The sequence below is a fragment of the Synchiropus splendidus genome, chromosome 6 (assembly GCF_027744825.2).
Source record: "Synchiropus splendidus isolate RoL2022-P1 chromosome 6, RoL_Sspl_1.0, whole genome shotgun sequence".
In the NCBI taxonomy this organism is placed as follows: Eukaryota; Metazoa; Chordata; class Actinopteri; order Syngnathiformes; family Callionymidae; genus Synchiropus; species Synchiropus splendidus.
In genome coordinates this window covers 21,131,249-21,150,997 of record NC_071339.1, presented here as the reverse complement: position 1 = coordinate 21,150,997, position 19,749 = coordinate 21,131,249, and the positions used below count along the sequence as shown (strand labels likewise).

Genomic DNA, 19,749 nt, shown 5'->3' with positions numbered 1-19,749 from the left:
CATCAATCCCGATTGTCAGTATGTGACTCATAAAACTACTGAAATAAACTGACCTTGAATATGAGCGAGGCGCCGTGTGAGAAACTGTTGCAGCAACCACAGAGTTCCAGATTTAGGCGATGTGAGTGGAACAGAAAGGCTAATGTAAGCAGGATGAGGTATTAGACATCTGTCGAATAAAACTCTGCACCGGTGCTGTAGTCGCTCAGTAAAACTCTTCATTGGTCATCGCTCATGTGTGCCAGGACTCTGGTCAGCCCACCCCACGTCCGTGTGCTGCCAGCTCACGCTTGGCAGCCACTTTAAACCCAAATCTATGTCTGCAATGGTCCACAGTGTCAACAGACCACATGTGTGCGGAGTTTATGAATCAGTCGGAATGGAGCGTTTGTACGTGTTTCTGATGTGTTAAAATGTTAACAATTAGGGGAGGGAAACTCTTACCACGAGTGTCTGAATCTGAGGGTGTCCAGACGAAGCTTGAGTCCAAATGTTGACAGTTGACAAAAGCTAAACCTCAAAAAATCCCAATTGATACGTGTTTCATACGCCACGCGTCACGAGCCAAGTCACAAGTTCTTAACTGTGAGTAAAATCTGAGAGCGATCGTGGCTGTTTGGATCTCCATCAAGAAAGCAAAGAGCTTGTGTGAGGGACTCTGAAAAATATCTTTTCTTGTCTGAGTCTGAAGTGTGGGCCTAAATCAGACAGCCTGAATATATCACTTCTTGTTCCACAAACAGTCTTCCAGTGCAAACAGCACAGTCTGATGAAAGTCCAGGGTAAAGGAGACATTGTGATTGTTCCACTTTTTTTATAATGGTCCATCAAACAAATGTTCTGATGTACCACATCCAAGTTTAGAAGTCAAACCAGGTCAGATCAAATGAAATGCTGCAACTATCCGGGTTGTCGGAGTGATAAAGTATACTGTATATATGTATACGGTACAATACAACTATGGACAAAAGAGGGTTTCATCCACCAACAGTTTCCTTTATGTTGAAATCAAGATGATGTTCCCTCTGAACTAAATTTTCCTCTCAGAGATCGGGGTTTCAGAATCAACATCACAGGTAGTTACAAGTTTGCAATGTTCAGTTTCCAAGTTTAATCAGAAGTACTCATTTTGAAGAAACCTTCAACCGTTGCAGTGCAGTATTGGGTATTCCATGTACCACTATAACCCTCCGTAGAATGCCGTTTTCAGTTTTTCAGCCACACCATGCTCAAACACACTACTTCCAACTGGGTCATTCTGAGGAAGGACACGCCTCAGGAGTAATGCATAAATATGGAGAATGAAATGATCATCTCGTTGATCGTTGCATGACATCTGGATGTTATACTGGCGCCAGTGAGCATATAAGCCTGTACTTCTAACCAAAAGATGAAGAGAATCAGCAGAAATAGGTAAAGCAAGTTTATAGAATGAGGGATGTGTGGAAACCAACTGCATTTCATTGCTTTGCAGGATGTTTTTTCCCCGGTTTCATACGGATTTTTAAACCGACCGCAAATGGTCCTGGTTTTCAAACGCAAACAGCAATCGAAGATACCAACCAATGAAAACAGCGCACAGAAACTATCGAAAACATCCGTGAGGAGGCGTCAATACTCTGGTAAAACACCTTGAAAGTCCTACTGTTTACGCAATACATGTTTTGTACTGCTGACCCCGATGTACTGAGGGTCAACAGTACATCAGGTGTGACAAACTCTGCTCTGAAAACATTCTACATCTGGGCGTGAAGTCAAAAATTGAGTGTAAAGAAGATAAATATCTCTTTAAAATGCAGGTTCTACAAAGGTCATCACTACAAATAGCACACTGTACAATCACCTGTATTTGGAGAGCAGCTTTGCGTTATTTGTGAAATGTGGAACTATTGTCTCATAAAATATGGACACAAAAGCAGATCGTATGGAGGCTTTAAATTGTGAGTACAATCTCAAAGCAATCTCTTTTTATCCATATTTTCTTTGTGTTCATCAGTTTAATTTGGTTTTAGATTCAGATTTCAAGAAAAAATGTGTTGAAAGTCAAGTAGATATGACACAAAGCAGACTCATTTGGATTCTACAGTGTTATATTGTTTCCATTTAATTATTAACTAGGGCTGCCAATAGATTACAATCTATTCTCTATTAATCGCACCAAAAGCTGAACGTTTTGTGTCTGTGCTAAATGTAACTTAAGAGAAGATTTAAGCAACATGCAATTAATTGAGAATAAAATTGTAATCTATTATATATACATTATAAATACATTTTTAGACCTTAAAGTATTGAGTGAGGACCATACCAAGTGTGAATATATGCTATAAGTCTATCATTAAAGCAGGTATATTTTCATGAAAGAAAGATGTTGTGTGTTAAAGTGATACTCATATTATTCTTTTGACATTATGACATAAAAAACAAACCTCCCTTGAAAAGCGTCTTGTGAGTCGAAAGGCTGTCACCAGTTGTTACGTCCACTCCTGGAATAAAATGTAATCTCACACCAGAATAATGCAAACATTTTCAGGGACACCTACTGATTTTGACCTTTTGCACCTTCCTCTAAAAGCTCCATGGTGTTTTCACTCCTGTGAGTTTGGATCTTAAATCTCCTCCTCCCTCTCTCTCCTTCTCCCACTCGAACACACACCCACTTCCAGAAAGCCTGAGAGGCAGACGGTGGGGCACACACACTCATAACACTCACACAGTTGCTGCACATGCATCAAGTGGAAGTCCCCAGTCGAGCAGCAGCGAGGCGGCTGTGACAGGGATTCTCACGTTTTAACTCTCTCTTGCTGAGAAAAACAGAAAAGTGTGGAAAAGTTGCATCAGAAGCGCGGCCTTGTTTTTCCAATTTATCCCGAGCATGGAAGCTGAGAAGAAGAGATAAAGAGAAGTCAACCTGCAGACTTTCATCTTTTGGAGGATTACCGCTCACATGTGATGATTCTCTCTCGCTGACTTTGCTGGACTTCTAAGAAAGTTTCTCAAGTGTGGGTGAATGTGGCAGAAGAGGCAGGAAAACATGTCCAGCAGATGTTTCGGTCACCTGTTGAGGGGAGTCTGGCTGCTCTGGCTCTGGCAAGGTGAGCACTCAAAGACAAGCGCTTCTTTACCAGGCTTTTGATCATCGCTTTGTACTTTCTGAATGTGGCACATTTCCTAACGTGTTTAATGTGATAATGTATAACACGTTTAAAAGCGCAACCCTTTGATGTCAAGCGACTTTTGCTGCTGTTCAAAATGGAATTTAAATATTAAACACAAAATACAAACTAACTGGGATTCATCACAAGTTTGAAACTTTTCATTTCTTTGCAAAAAAAAATGACCTACATAGAATTGTATTTCTATTGTAACAGAAGTTGAACTTAAAATTAAGTTATTAGGAGCCAAAAAACTCATATTAGTTATCTGCACTTTTGCAATTGTTATATTGACGTTTAAAGTAACTTTAAGTTTTGATGTCAATAATTCAATTTTTTAATGGAAATACACAACTCTTGTTTTACGCAAGTCAGCAGCATTTTGGATCAATTCATCAATAGTACATTATGTCTGTATGATAGTGAAAAACAAAAAATGAATGCAAGAGTTTGGTCGCTAAACGGGCATCAGACAAGTTAAAAAGGCGAAAGTGATTAAAAAAATGCTTGACCTTACAACTAATGACCATCTATTGTCTACTTATAAACATTACAAATTCTTAACACGTATATACGTGAAGTAAATGTCTTCATGTTTTCGCTTGCTAGACGAAACAAGGCACTATAATTGTAGCTAAAATCCAAGAAAAAGGTGCAACAAACTGTTGATCCTGAACTTCAGTCATGTAGTATCAAGTAAAAGAACCAGATCTCTGGCGCTAACAGAGCTGTGAGGCGATATCTAATATCTTGGAGAATCCTCTCACCAACTTTTCTTGAAGACTCCCGGGAGCAATTTAAATTTCAGCACAAGCGACGACCCTGAAAGTGATTCTGGATCAAAGACGCCGAAAAAAACGAAGTCGTGGATGAAACATATTCCACTTGTGTTTTGATAACGGTTAAAATCTAATCTCCCTCGGTCAGGAAACAATGAGATAAATGTTTTCTCCTGTGAGGAATAAGTCAAGCACTCAGAGATTGAGCTAATAGGCAATGGCAGGACGGGGTGATAAAACAAAGTTATGACAGGCTCACTGACCACCAGGAAGCGATTATGTCATTTGTCAGCGTTTCCAAACCACTTTGAAGAGAGAAAACAGAACTTATGAATAGACAGTCTGTGTTCCTGCCTTCTGAGGCCCGAGTTGCGTCGGTGAACAGCAGAGGAGTCTGGCTTAACAGAACAATGGCTCTGTGCGAGCGGAGAAGCATGGCCCTGGAACTAATGTTGCTATTATGTTAATGGCTGGAATAACAGGAGACAGACATTTCTGACCTCACCTTGGGCTGCACTGCCGCCTCGGGTGCGGAAGCTCAGTGTTGTCAGCTTTCAGGAAAGTTTAGAGTGATGTGGAGACGGGAGAATCCTCCGCCACCACCCCCCACCCGCTCTCAGTGAGTTGCAGGGCTCAAGTCAAACAGGAGTCAGTGGCTGGATGCTCACATAGAATCACGTCCCAAATAAAGCTGATAATGAGGTTTTCACTAGGAACTTATCCAGGCGATTCTGTTTATGAAGGGCACAGAGGTGAGGATGATGATGTTAGGTCAATGAACACCAGAGGGAGACATGTAACAGGATGTTGGTTATGACACTGGAACTAGGGAGTTTCAGATGCTCTGGTTTTCATTGGGAGTGACCAGTCCAGATCTGAAGTTAGGAAGGCCAGGCTTGGATGGGTTGGATACATGGAGAGGCGAGACAGGGAGCATGTTGGAAATGGAGATGCTAGACCGAAGTGGGAACCAAAGAGCTCCATGGATGCAGTGAAGGAGGGACTGGTGAGGACGGAGGGGTGAAGAAGGAGGGTGATCCTGAAAGTGGAGCTGGAGGAGTCTGACTTGTGAGGGCAACCCATGATGGATGAGAAGAAGAAAAATGACTTCAAATTGACTTTAAGTCACAGATACAGTAAAAGATGTTCTAGATTAGTTGCAGAATTAAATTATGATCATTACTTGCTATTAAATGCTTCCAGATCATGATAATGGGAAATCATTCCTTCTAAAATAATAGGTCGAGATCGCATATTTATGTTCACATATTCACAGATTACAACACTTATTGTGAAGTCTTACAGCTGCTCGTGATTGTATGTTCAGTTGGGTTGTGTATACATTTGAATTGGGCCATTTGCAGCTAAAATATATTGCAATTGTGTGAAAGTCCTGCCATTATATATTTATATTCTAGATATTTCATTTTCGATTATCTACATAAGGACCTAGCACCTAAACAAGAGACTATATTTGTATTGAAGAGAGAGAAAATAGCAGATATATGTGTCGACTGTTGTGTGTTTTGGTTAGTCTGAAAGATGAATCCATTCATTTATCAATATACTGACATCAGAACTTTTAGCGTCTCCTTAAATATGATGAAATAAATAAACATCTGACCAGCTTGTCTTCAAAGCCTATCATTAAACTTTACGTTTGTTCAGCCTTAAAAAGTCTCAATGCAGAAGTTTAATGGGTAGTGTGAAAATAGCATTCTAGCATGTAGCAGCAAATACATCAAACTAGCTAACGTTAACTAATAGTTCATGTGACTAAAAACAAAGTATTTACTTGCCTCCTGCTTTCAAATACCAACTGCTAATCCAACGAAATCCAGTGCAATAATCGTGAGTTCACATACAACATTTTGCTCTTCTTCAAATGATGAACTTTTGAAGCGTTCGCCAATTTTCTAAATAAAAGTTGAGTTGTTTATTTTATTAATTCGGATTTGTTTGATTTTCTATGATACGAGTGAGTAATTGGTAATAAGTATTAATAATAAATCAGTAATTATTTTGAAAACGTATTGGAAAGCAAAATTAGATATGGAAAGCAGGAAAACATTGAATACATAAAATTATGAAAAAGCTAATAGTTAAATGAGTAAAAACATACAGACACTGTGATAACGTTTGAATGGCGATATAAGTCATTTTGAATATGTGATAAATATGATGGCATTTTACCTCATGGTGAGATGATGTATATTTGTTAATACTTTACTGTCATCTTTAATTCATTATCAGTACATTCAACAGACATCATAATAACCATGTATGGTAACTGATGGCACGGTTTATAAAGTGAAATAAATTGTGGATTTAACTTAACTAGTCTGGCGAAAAAGACACCTATATAACACTATTCACTCTGTGATACATGATTGTGATCATTCAAAACTTCCTCTATCAAGTTTTACAAATGCATCATGATGTCTTAAGAATGTACTGGTAGTGTATTTTAGATGAGACCTTCTTCTACCTTTTTTATGGCAGCAAACGCGAGTATGACAAATCCAGATATTTATCTTTGTCCCCTTGTGTCCTGCTGAAGAACTGAACACAGCGCCATAGTTCTTTTTCATGTTATGACTTTTCATGAAATTTTCACAACTGCTGAAATGTGGGCCTGCTGTGATTCCGGATGGTCCAAATGGTCATCTCTGCTATTAAGATGGTGAGAAATAAAAACAGGGTGGAAATTGTGTGACAGCTGTTTTATTCATATTTGTGAACGGGAGCCAGAGTTAGCTGAACCGCAGTAGATCTGGCAGCAGGGTCCACTGGGCAAACTCCTCCAGATCCCTTGTCCAAATAAACGCGGCCGCTGGATTAAGCAGCTTACACTGAGATGAAAAGACAACAGTAGTCGTCCACCACCGGCCCTAAAACATGACTCCCGGTCACAGGGGGGTGTCTGGAGGGCCGGGGACAAGAGGAAATCAAAAATCACAACACAACTCAAGTACTTTTCAAAAACCATAAATCAACTTGACCCTTGCGTGACTTGCAGAGAAGGAGACAGTGGACTGAAATGAAAATTCTCTCCATCACTGCTTCAGTTTTAGTTTGCTCATTGAGCGATGTGGCTTATTGTAGTGTGTCCTTAACTGCTGGTGGCTTTGGAAGTCATGAGAAATATTCATGCCGAAGGATTGTCAAGCTACGTGGCTCCACATGAGTTCAGCATTTGGAAGTGATGACAGGCTCCAATGGAGGAATAAAACATTCTCATCACCATTAATGCGATGAAATGGAGTTCTCTGTGCCAAGATCGGTGACATGCTCTGGTGAAACCCAGACATTTAGAAATGTAAAATTGGTCATCTGGTGGATGTTTAGTAGAATGTAATGAAAAATTCTCACGTGATGTATGAGCTTGATAAAATAAACCCCTCCATTATCCATCGTCTACACCAATGATTCTTAACCATAGGGCCGGGGCCCATCATAGAGGGCCGCTAAAAGTTTTCTTCTTTTGCACCTTTGGGCCGTGAGGACAGCACATATGGTGGCACTATGGAGAAAAAGAAAAAATGAAAGTAAAAACTGTTCATGAAAGTACCTGCAGAAGCTTCTTTGAAAATGAATTAGAACATTTTATACGATATACAATACTTTAATTTACACTTCACTCATATCTTCTTTGGGGAATATAACATATCATTTTTATTTTATGATATCTTGACATATTTCTTTTATTCAGAATGCATTCAGTTTTTCCAGTTTTCTCAGCAGTTTGCATCAAGTGTATTTTTTTTCTTTTTTTCTTTAGTAAATTTGATGAATATGACCTGCACCTGGTTCTGCTGCTGGTTGGACTTTTCCATGACAAATATCTTTGCAATGATCACATGGTTTCATGACATTTCACAAGGTTTACCTGTAAATAGATTAAATATGGTTATAGATCACGAATGAAATCAAGAGTGGTGAATCAGTTTTATTACTTGAATGGGCCCCGAGCCCATTTGTTCTGGAAACGGTGGGCCCCGAGATGAAAAAGGTTGAGAACCCCTGCTCTACACCAATACCAAGCTACTCAAATTCAGGGACTGCAACTTCATTTCATTATGTCTATCATTAATAGCCCGTGAGTTTCCTGTCTCCCGCCATCCATGGAAGTCCCATAATGCAGTGCAGCAGCAGAAGCTCTTCCAAAAGCTGCAGCAGTTACAGTTGTTAATTCTATTTGACCTACAATGTAGAAATCAAAACAAAAAAACTTAAAACAATTACATGTCTGAAACGCTCTATCTTGGAAGTAGACATAAAATGCATATAAAATGACATGCTAACATATTATATATGAAGCATCAATGTCATGGATTTATCGCACTATTTTTTCCCCACTTTTATAACATCAAAGTCCAAAAGATTATTTTTGTTCTGTCCTTCTGGCTTTTGGCTTTACAACCTCTAATGTTGGTCGCTGTATATTACAGTATATGGCCCCTCAGGAAATTAAATTGCGCTAGTTAATGCAGCCTTTTGAAAAATCTAGTAAATCTGAGGGATCAAACGGTTCGACAGAAAGTCTAAAAGGAAGTTAGACCAATAAAAAGGTTACAAAACTGCGTATTAAAACTTGCATTCTGAAAAGTTGAGCTTCTACTGGAAGCTAAAAATGTGTGTCACATAGCAAACAAATGGAGCTGTTTTGTTCATGACTTCGGTGTTGGTGTTTGAGACGGTGGATAGTTGCATTTGAGGATAGACTGGCTGTTCAAAAGTAGCTTGACAGCACGGATCTTCTTGTGAGGGATGTCACTAGCGACACAGCCCTGAGGAGGCCACAGTTCCTTGAGAAGCTATTGCTTCTCCGTTGGGTCAGTTGTGGGTAGTGGTTAGGTTTTCTTCATCCTGGCCCCATCAAGGAACAGAGAGCCGCCTATAAATCCAAATAAAAGTGATCACACCACCACTTCTAAGTCGACTGGCCCCCACAGAGCATTCGATTCCACAAAACCCCTAAATCACAAGTGGCTGCCTCATGGGGGATGTTTTCGCTGGACAACCGGGAGTGAAGATGTAGCTGACTTTGGCACGGCGGATAAGATGTGTGCGAAGTTTCCAAAATGTAATCAGGAACACAAACAAACAAGCGGCGAGCAGCCTGGAGGTCCTTCATAAATAGAATCCCTTCTGTAGTGAAGATCAATGTGTGCAGTGTGTCTGAGGACACGCGTGTGTGCCTGCATGTGTGTGTCAGACAGTCATCAGTCATGAGGTGGTGACAGACTGTTGCACTGACCCTCTGTGGAGGAATGTGGATACTGCATGGCAACAGTTCAAAACACGGGACTGAGAAGAAGAAGAAGAAGAATTATGCGTGGAATACATAATTTAGGGCTTTGGCATTTAAAATTGGATTTCCACAACAAAAATAAACTGGAATATCTGGCAAAAACACAGTGGTTTGTCTCACTAAACTCCTGGCTTCCTACGAGAGAAAGCTATTCATCATCTCGGAATAATTTTGTAAACAACAGAGCTGCTCTAAATATCACCACTGTTAAGGCCACAGGTGCATTACGATGTCAAGATATTCATCCTGGGTGTCAGTAAAAGCAACCTTTTTTTATGAGTTACGAGAATATAACTGACCTTCTTGTCACCCGCTTGCAAAAAAACCTGTGACTCACACAGGATCACAATCAAAGTCACGATACTCACCCAAAAGAACAGAGAAGCGGTTGAAGAAAAAGACAAATCCAAGATTCTATTTAACTACGTTGGGATTGGAGACGTAATGACAGCTCAATGGACAAAACACAAACCTTTATAAATCACACTTGTGGCAACGCAAACTAGGTCCAATTGGTGTGGAGTCTGGATGTTCTCCCTGTGGTTATGTATATCCTCCAGGCACTCTGGTTTCCTCCCACAGTCCAAAACCATCCATTTGTGGGCTGTGTTTGTTTGACCTGTCCAGTGTGATACCTGCCACTCGCCCCGAGAACCTGGGCAGCGCCAGAAAATGATGTTCCTTCAGAAGGCAAGGTTAAAAGCACAGTTCTTGACCTCAGGTCCATGAAGAGCTCCAACATTTCACTCATCAGTCACTGTGGAAGTGATGTCATGAACGATTACTGTATTTTGCATCACTTTTGCCGAAGATTTCATTCGATCAGGACGTTTTCAAAGCCGCAGAATCAAGTGGAGGAAGCAGAAAACCACGGTGGAATTGAAAATAAAACGTTCGATAGAAAGCAAGCGAACGAATGCCGACACACTACAATCCTTCATTTCCTCTAATTGATGAGGAGATTGGATGTTATCATCGGAATTACAACATCACTTGTGGCTGTGCTCGAAAGCAACACGCGAAAAAAAAAAGCCCACAATGAGCAATTTTGTTTTACTAAGCCGACGTTTTATGAGTTCTCTTTCGGTAAGTGCAACCATATGCCTAACTGGACCCAGATCCAAGAGCGTGAATGACAAGTGACCTCCAGAGTCACTCCAGAGAAAGGCTTTTGGCAACTCACGCAGGACCAAACCCAAACTGCGACTCGTCCGTCCGTCCATTCAGCAGCCAAAATCAGCGTGTACATCTGAGCAATTGAAATCAAATCAGTCATTTCACGCATCCTTTTTCAGGGAAGCGAAAGCAAACAAGAAACCGACAAACGTGATCCGAATCTCCAGCAAAGATCATTAACATGAATAACCTTCAAACGTGTGTGTGTCTGTGTGAAAGCAGCATCTGCCAACATCTTGCTCTCAGAAGTGTGTGTTCAGCTGAAATATTGCAAGCTCTGTGTATCGTTTTATTAGCTCGAAGGGAAATAACTACACACACGTCTGCGGTTGTGGTCAGTATATGAGGCACAAAAATATCCTGCCTGTGACGCTAATAATTTTAATAAGCACACATCACCCGGTTAGCTCGAATCTGTGAAGCCAGGCATGTAGTTATGGTCCAGTTTCACATAAATATAGATTGCAAAAGTGAATATGACACACTCTGCTATAATTGTGAAATAGATAATTGCCGTTCCGAAGGTACTCACTTCAAGATGAGGTCATAGCTCATCTGAATGTAGCGTTCATTCTTGGGTTATCTTTAATAGAGGCTACATTTAATCATAAGATTGGGGGGAAGACAAAAGACGAGGTCGGTTGCCAGGGATCAGAGGTGCTGAGACCAGACAGCTAGTAGTCACTCCGGGGACATGGGCAATGATCTGAACACAGAATTGTCTGTGGAAAGACTTGCGTGAAGGGGGTTGCAAGAGGCAAAGCTTTGGTGAGGCTGGGCTCGATGTCTCTCTTCAGAGACTTTACTGGATCACCATCTTTGATGCCATGAGCCCTTCCACTAAGTTGCCAACATGCTACCCCATGTTGCATGTTGACACATTCAAAGGAGTCAAATATCCAAAAAGAGCAGGTGGGATTTGGATACACGGGAAGAAGACGCAAACAACTGCTTGGGAACAGTTGGTACATGACATTTTAGGAGTGAGAATGGGTGAGTCTTACACGTCCCCCTGTATAGTTAGAGATTAATAATGGTTAACAATGCCTTACCAAGGTGGGTGAAGCAGCAACTGTCATGGACGTCACTTGCCTGTAGGTTCATGTAGCTGGGCTGAGTGAATTTTCAATCCAATACATTACAGACACAAACCTAATGTTCAACTGAGCCTGGGCGGGAGATTGTTGTTTTGTTTTCTGCTCACTTGAAAGAGATTGAAGCAAAACTTGACTCGCATAAAGAAGTCAAACGTGCGTGAAACCATCTGCCTGAACTCATCTCACCTATGGAAACAGGAGCAAAGCCAACTTTCCTTGAATCCAGAAATTCGTTGCCAGAACCCTCTTTGTCATGTTGCAGTCCATGTCTTTAATAAGACCAAATCAGAGACGCACAGACCCTTATATCCACGCAATAGGATTTGAGCGGAAAGCGCAGTTATGACCAGTGACAGCCTGAGAGATTGCAGATGTGCTCACGTCAAATCAATAAGCATTACACGCAGAAGTGTTTGGGAAAATTCGGTCGCCGCCATCCATCATCAGAACTTTCTTAAACCACATTATTAGCAGATGTTGTCGACTCGGCTGGCTGCATTGATTGAAACGAACAAAGAGCGCGAGGTGATGATGTTCTTAAAGACGCGCGAGCGCTTGACTTCTTGGAGCCAAGTTGGACGATAAGACGCAGCTGTCGTCTGATGCGCGTGACAAGCCAAAACCTTCATCTTTGCAGCCAAAAAAATTGATTAATAGCTATGAACGCGTTCAATAGTCCTCACTCACCACGTGATACTCAGGCAGTGACCAAAGCCGCAATCCGGAAAGTCACTCGGAATTGGTGAACCTGTCAGTAAAGCAAATTATAATTGTATTCAGTGTCTATTCCAGATGACACCAGTATTGACTAACAACTTTATTTCTCTTTAGCTGTGTTTGTGGCTGGGAATAAACTGTGGGAAGTGCCCACAGCCTCCTTCTCATCCATGACCAACATCAGCAAGAATTTAAAATGGGAGCCCTCCTGCCTGCAGCGCCACCCACAGGACGGCGTGAGGATCACCTCAGATCTTCCTCCTAGACTGGATGGAACTTGGGTGTCCACAAGGTGCACAGTTTTACACAGAGACATCATATTTCCGTTACATACAAATTAAACATAATGATTTATGCACAGGTGTGAAGTCCGTCCGGGTCCAGAGTTCCTCACTCGGTCCTACACCTTCCAGCCCTCTCGTCACTTCCTGGCCTTGCAGCACTACTACAGCGACAGTGGCTGTGAGGACCCCTCTTACTCTTTGATGATCAGGGGGAAGCTCCGGCTGAGACAGGCCTCGTGGATCACTCTGGGAGCCACTCAGGCGGAACATCACCTTAGCAAGGTGGGCATTGTGGTCCACACGCCGGTGGCCAAGCAAAGGTTAACCTCCAGACTTCCTTCATCCTGTGTTGGGCTGAGTCTGGGACGTGCTGTGCCAGGAAAGCTCCACGAGCTGTACAACACCCGAGCTGGCAGAGGGTGTTTGGCAGCGCTCGGCTTCTCCATGATGGAGCTGGATCTGGTTCGAGTGGAGACGCAGCATCATGGTCATGGAGGCAAAGTGCAGGAGCTGTTTTTGGGAGACTTGCACACTGACTGGACTTTGAGGACTCAGTACAGACCCACGGGTTACCAGCAGCCCCTGCAGAATGCCCTGGTGAGACCTGAATACATTTGGTCCTTTACACAGAAGCAAACCTTAAACGTTCTGTGGTGTAAAATCAAACCACAAACATGAACCATTCAGTACAGAATGGAGGACAAGTGCAGCCATGTTTCTTATGCTGTTGACACTTGAATGAAATAATGCATTTGATGCATCACTGACCATTTCTTCTGTTTCGCAGCATCACGTCCATCCTTGCCCTGTGTGTGCCTTGGTGTATCGCTCCTCAGAACAGCGCCCCCCGGTGTTGCCCCACACTCGAGCAATTCATCTCTCATTGGCGGGTCGCTGGGTCAGTCAGCGATGTGAAACTCGCCCTACGATTCTATTCCTCACTCGAGAATTCACTTTTGTGCCGGAACGCCATGGATGGGAGGGTATTTACCGCCACTTCTCCGACCCCGTTTGCTCCCAGCCTACCTTCACTCTACGGGCCTCCGGACACTATGCTCCCGGTCACCCATCCGCTAAAGTGTCAGGCGCTACGGAGTTTGTCTTCAAGGTCACGCAGGTGAGCGTGACACCTGAGGAGCAGGCGACTGCGAAGCTGCTGAACAGCACCAGGCCTGGGAAGTGTGGTCAAGCTGGTGGATGGGCAGTGGGAGTGGAGCAGGACCTGACCCAGACCGATGGCTGTACGGTTCTGGGCATCAAGCTGCCTCATAAAGAGTACGAGCTTTTCAAGTTGGAGTTGGACCACGAGAAACACCCGCTGCTTTTTATCGGAGAGAGGCCGAGTGATGGGTCGAGTCCAGACCGACCGCTGAGAAGACCCACTTCATTTCAGGCTCCGCTGGAGCGATGCAGCCACGAAGACTCACAAGCATCATACTCACATGACTTGGGTTCTAACAGCAAGCAAGTCCAGCTACCAACCAGTGGAGCAGAGAAGCTAGCACAGGCGGTATCAGCGCTGTTTGGACTGGTTGTGTGCAGCTGGATTTGTTTTCTCTAGAGACTCACAAATCAAGCCACAACAAGAAACATGGACACAGTTGTTCACAACAGCGCCTCCCTCCTGATTCACGCTGACCGCCGATGGTGCAGACATTTTATGAGACGTGCAGGGGTCAACTACAGTCGATGTTGCCTTCAGGAACACTTCAAAGGAAATCTCTCCTGAAACCATCACCAGTAACAACATTTGACACTGATGCTGTTTTTCAATAATATATTCTTTCAAGCCATTTTGTATATTGATGATCAATGATTTTCTACATTAAAACCTTTGTATGTCATCCAACATTCCAGCAAACAAATAAAGCCTTCAGCCACACAACTGATGCACTTTGTACAAAATTCACCTCCTGTTTATGATTGTGACTTTTTTTCTCCCTTCAGTCACCCATGATGGAAAAGCTATTTATTTCTAAAGGATATTAATTGTGATTTTTAATTAGCTTCAGCTTGTATCGCCATACCTGTGTATGCTCTGTTCATTAAAATAGATTTGAATACTTTTCTTTTCACTCATTCCTTCATCATCTGGGATAATGTAAGACTCAAAATGGCTTATGAAAGTATGAAGTTCCCACATCCTCAACTTCGTTTTTCTCCGTACTGAGAGAGTGATGACGGCCACTGGTGCCCATTCCTGCCTCTCTGTCAACAGATTATGAAAGAAAAACACCCTGTGCAACTTGAAAGTGAATGCAAGGCTTGTTAGCAGGCTCTCCGCTCTCGTAGCGGTGTGACAAAGCGAGGAGGAAGCAAAGTCGGCGGTGGTCATTTACAGAAAGTCCATACTGTTCCCATTAGCTCCAGAGAGAGACGGGCCGTGGCAGCTGCTCGCCCCATGAGATCATCGCCAAGGCGTCGATGGAGGACATCAAGCCTCAGAGAAGCAGCGAGGACCAAGACTGCCGTCAACTGAGGGAGTCAAATGGGCATAAAGTATTTATCCAATATCGGGTTTTGTCGCAAAAAGCCCTGGACTTGACTCTTCACAGGTCAGCTTCGGGGGATTTTTCATTTTCTGTTTGTGGTTTTGGTTGGGCGCCACGATGTACGAAGTCTGTCAACGTAGGAGGGAGTCCAGAGCCAAGCTGTTAGCAATCAGGGGAACATTGAATACATCCATTCGACGAGCAGGGAGAGACTTTAAACTGTGACCTGATTTGGTGAGAGAAGCAAACGTGCCAAAAGTGTTGAAGGACTTTGAGGTTTATTTTCTCTCGGCGGTAAACCTATATCTGAGTACATGAGCTCCACCTGCTGCCAGGAGTCTGGAGAGGGAAGTGTTTGTTTTCCTAAAGCAGCCATGCAGGCTATAGTAGACGCAAACCAAAGGCTTCATACTCAAACTATCAACAGCATCAAAGAATCTTATAGTTTCCTTTCCATTGCATAGACATTCTTCTGGCCAAGAACTCCTCATGCTGCGGCAGCCGATGTTTTAAACCATATTTCAAAAGCACCATCCTGAATGCCGACAAAATCAGCAAATATCCCAGTGATCCTGTTCCAAAAACACTCACCAAGACAATACTTCCAGTGACCTGTCGCTGTGGCGTCTCATGCAGTCTCTGTGGAAAGATAATGGGTCCAGTCCAAGTTCCATCTTCCATTTTTTCCTCTGGTCCTGAGCGTGAGCAGCTTCTGTCTTAATTTTTCTGCAATACAATTGCAATGTGACTTGCATGCTTAGTGGTCAACTTAGTGGTTAACTCAGATTTGACCTAATAATATCAGTCAGGATGGAGGATATGTGAAGAGCAGCCTCAGGTCACATGCTTGCCTGACGTTTCAGTACCCCCTGACTTCAGTGCACCTGCATTTAACATACAGGGGTTGGACAAAATAATGGAAACACCTTAAAGCTAAAAAAAAAAGCTTTAAGGTGTTTCCATTATTTTGTCCAACTCCTGTATATACACAATAAAAAAACAACACTTTACCTGCCTTGTAAAATTACAATATAAAAATAAAATATTTAATGTTAAAAGTTTGAAATGGTTCGTTAAATGCCTGAACTGCTGTCAAAGCTAAAGGTTTTCCTTGGCTTTGCATACATTTTAATGGAATTTTATAAACCAGAAAAATGAAGAATGAAGGAGGCACGGTGCTTCCACAAAGTACACACACAACGTGGTATGATAAGGTTGATCCTGACTAGTAAAGTACTAAGGTTATCCCTACTTCTTTATGCCATTCAGACAAACGCTTTACATCAAGCCCCAGTTATCTCATGATCCAATGTTATCTGCAATAGTGCACAATTATGGCCAAAAGTGCTTTATGTTGATAAATAAATCGGAAGCAGACAATAATTTTGATGGTTGGATTATTAATACACCACATGAATAAGTAGGGGTGACCTTTGTACTTTGCCAGTAAGGACCATCCTGTACTGTCTTGCTTGTGTATTTGTGGCCCTGCCTCCCTTTTGATTTACATTGCTTTCTCTCGCTGTCTTTTACAACAATTTCTTGAGTCGTGTATAAATTGAGCTGCATGCATTGTAAGTGTTTTATCGCTTGCGTGATAAATAGAATCTAGCTAGGCAGTGACAGTGTCAGGGCCAGCGCCATTTGATGTTACACATGGCAGTTTCATTGAAACTGATGTCTCAAAGGCACATGAAACATTTGTATCCATAAAACCATGAATCCAACCAGGTACATATGTCGCTTGTTGATGACATCACGCTGTGGCAGGGGTCTCAAACTGATCCACAAAGGGTGGAACAAGCTGCACTAGACTCACAATAAACAGCTGACAATCTTCATATCCCTGACTGGTGAGAAGGCAACTGGCTGGAACAGAAAAGCCACACCTACTGCGGCCCTTTGAAGACCGGGTTTAAAACCCTGTCTCTATGCATTGAAACAAGTCAACACATTACAATGGACTGTTGCTGAGTGGAATGGACTGATAGCAAGGTAGAATAACCAGTTGATTTTGTAAGTCATCGCGAGTGAGTTTTAGCCCCAGTGTAGACGGCTATTTCAGTGTGCCAGACTGTACTAAAAATGACACCTTTGCTGAGATATTTAGGTTGATATAATGAAACGTGGAGCCATGTCTGCTGGCATAATTTCAAATCAATAGAAATAGACCCATCTATTGGTGAAAAGACATGCTTGCCTTTGTCTCTTCTCTGAACAGTTTGGCAGCCTGCCGACTCTGCCAATGTAATACAGACATGGCTCAAGTGTGACTGTAAATAAGCTGCTTTTTCACAGAGTTCCAATGTATGTCAAAAGACGGACGCCGTGGTTGATCATTCCTCCAGGAAAAACAGGTCACGATAGTTTCATGATTTATTACGTTGTCAGTCTGGTGAGATGAAATTCAAGAGGCTCTCCAAACATACAGAAGAACTTTTATTAAATTCCTCAGAGGAGAAAATACAATCCCGAAAGTGACTGAAAACGTGATGTCATCCTACATTAGCGGGGAGGTACAAAACGGTTGGATGCTGTTAAAAGCTCAGAGTGGCTCCATCACCAATGTGGCAGAAGAGTTCAGCGCCAACTGGTCAGATCCACTAAAACCAGTCGAAGAGAAACGTCCAAAAGAGAGAAAACAAGGTTAAAGCAGTTTCCTTTCGCAAAACTGAGGTGTCCAAGCCACAAATATTTTGGCGGTTTAAACACAAAAATATGATATTTAACAGAGGCGGGAAAATAAACAGGGCAGAGATATATATCTTCACACGTCCACCTTGATTCTTCTGCCCATTCCTGTATGCTGCAAGCACACTTTGATGGCAGTGAAGTCGACCTGAGCTCATTTAGATTTGCTCATTGTTTCTGTTTGAATTGAGCTGTAGTTACACAAATGAGACTGAAGACTGAAGACAAATTGTGTTTGGCCCACCAAGCTGTGGAGCTGCTGAGTAACCACCACGAGTCTGCTTGATCTCACGCCAAAAAAAAAAGTCCTGTCATGACCTAATGCTCATATACTTAACCAACTACTGAACAGATGCCCCTTTTTTCAACAACACATTCCAGCTGCTCTCTTTTTTGTTCTTTTCTTCTTGGAGCACCTCATCCATCAGGACACAAGCCGCAGAGGAAGTGATCTTATGCTCTCTTTCAGAGGCCTCACAGGAGAGCTGCTTTACTGCTCCTGCAAAATGCCCAACTTTAAAGCGATTCAAGTATGAGTTGAAACACGACAGAACGTATTCAAAACCAAGTGCAAAGCACATTTCAAACGTCAGCAAGTCACCAAAACCTTGGAACGTTATGTTAATGACTTAGAATCGGCCCTCCAATAGTGGGGACTCAGGGCCACAAAAAGTTGCTGTGACACAAACAAATCATTTTAAATGTTGGTTTCAGTGTTGATTTTTCTGTTTTAATACAGTTTCTGCTGTAGAATAATAGAACAATATTTCCATTACTGTCTCTCCACTTGCACTTCTTTAACCCATTATAAATCAGCATTTTTCATAAACTTTGCATTAGTTCAAGTGAGCTGGTCTCGTGACAAAAACCTATCATATGATTTTTCTTTACATTGCAACCTGGTTTTTGAGGCCACAAATAAAGAAAACCTTTAATGAAATTCTGTGATCTGTCAAATACATTTCAAGAAGTATTTAGTAATGCATTAATTTTCCGCTGTTTATTCCGGACAGGAATATATATGTCATCATATATATGTACATATTTGTTATTGATATGTTATAAAATTACTTCTATAGAGTTTATACTGAAAAGTCCTGATTAATATATTTATTGTCTTGCAATTGCTAAAAATAACAATACTGTATTTCCATTTTTTTTGCATATGTATTCCAAATAAAAGCTAGTTTTCTTTATGCTATTTACAGTAGCTTTAATTTCTAATCAAATGGTATTTTTTGGTAATCAAATGGTATTTTCTTCTCCAAACTACATGTGTATATGTGTGTGAAACATATATCCTCATCATATAACTATTTATATGATCTGTAAATATGATTTTTTTTAACAATCTGGTATCATTAACCAAGCCTGACTGGATATGTACTGTATATTTTAATTGATTATATATGTATATATATATATATATATATATATATATATATATATATATATATATATATATATATATATAGTGTAGTATAGTAGTGTAGTAGTGACAAAACTGAAACAGAATAAATTGAATGAATGTATTTTGCTTTTTTATATAACATATGCCAAGTGAATACATGTGAATATATTTGATGTTGACAGCACATTTGATGTGAGTTCATCATTCTGCAATATATATTTCACAAGTACAGTAAAAGAGCTATGAAATTGTGCTCAGTTGGATCAAGTATATTTTTTTCACAGAAGATGACATCACCGCATCATTTGCATGGTTTGGTAAAAAAATGGTAAAAAAGCATCTTGAGTAAAAACATTTCTGACTCATGATTTCACACCCTTTCCAGGAAAAGCTGCTCACAGCATTGCAAAACCGTGTATGAAATCATGCTGATGCCTTCCAGAGCAGCAGATATCAGCCGCCTTAAATGGAACGAAGCCGGTTAAAAATGCAGCGTTTACTTTCCTTCCCACTAATCTGAGATTTATTGAATCTCCCTGAGTTAACACCCGACTCTTATTCTGCAGGTTCAACACAGCAGGCGGCAAAAAAGCAACATTTAGCAGGAGATATTTCAGCTTAGTGTTGTGTTTGGTG

The 19,749-nt window shown here is 41.5% G+C and overlaps 1 protein-coding gene across 1 annotated transcript; it reads left to right on the top strand.

The window, feature by feature from the left end:
* Nucleotides 1-2,733: 2,733 nt before the first annotated feature.
* On the top strand, nucleotides 2,734-14,547 carry apcdd1l (adenomatosis polyposis coli down-regulated 1-like). The gene is made up of 4 exons (XM_053868532.1): nucleotides 2,734-3,092; nucleotides 12,350-12,527; nucleotides 12,597-13,116; nucleotides 13,307-14,547. Exons 1-4 carry the CDS (start codon nucleotides 3,008-3,010, stop codon nucleotides 14,078-14,080), a joined length of 1,557 nt encoding a protein of 518 aa, XP_053724507.1. The 5' UTR covers nucleotides 2,734-3,007; the 3' UTR covers nucleotides 14,081-14,547.
* The last annotated feature ends 5,202 nt before the right edge of the window (nucleotides 14,548-19,749 follow it).

What these genes read in the sequence shown, in the direction of transcription:
- apcdd1l (XM_053868532.1), top strand. Translation starts at nt 3,008, where the DNA reads ATGTGGCAGAAGAGGCAGGAAAACATGTCCAGCAGATGTTTCGGTCAC. An exon ending in GGAACTTGGGTGTCCACAAG is followed by an intron (nt 12,528 to 12,596) that starts GTGCACAGTTTT and finishes ATTTATGCACAG; the next exon opens with GTGTGAAGTCCGTCCGGGTC. An exon ending in AGCCCCTGCAGAATGCCCTG is followed by an intron (nt 13,117 to 13,306) that starts GTGAGACCTGAA and finishes TCTGTTTCGCAG; the next exon opens with CATCACGTCCATCCTTGCCC.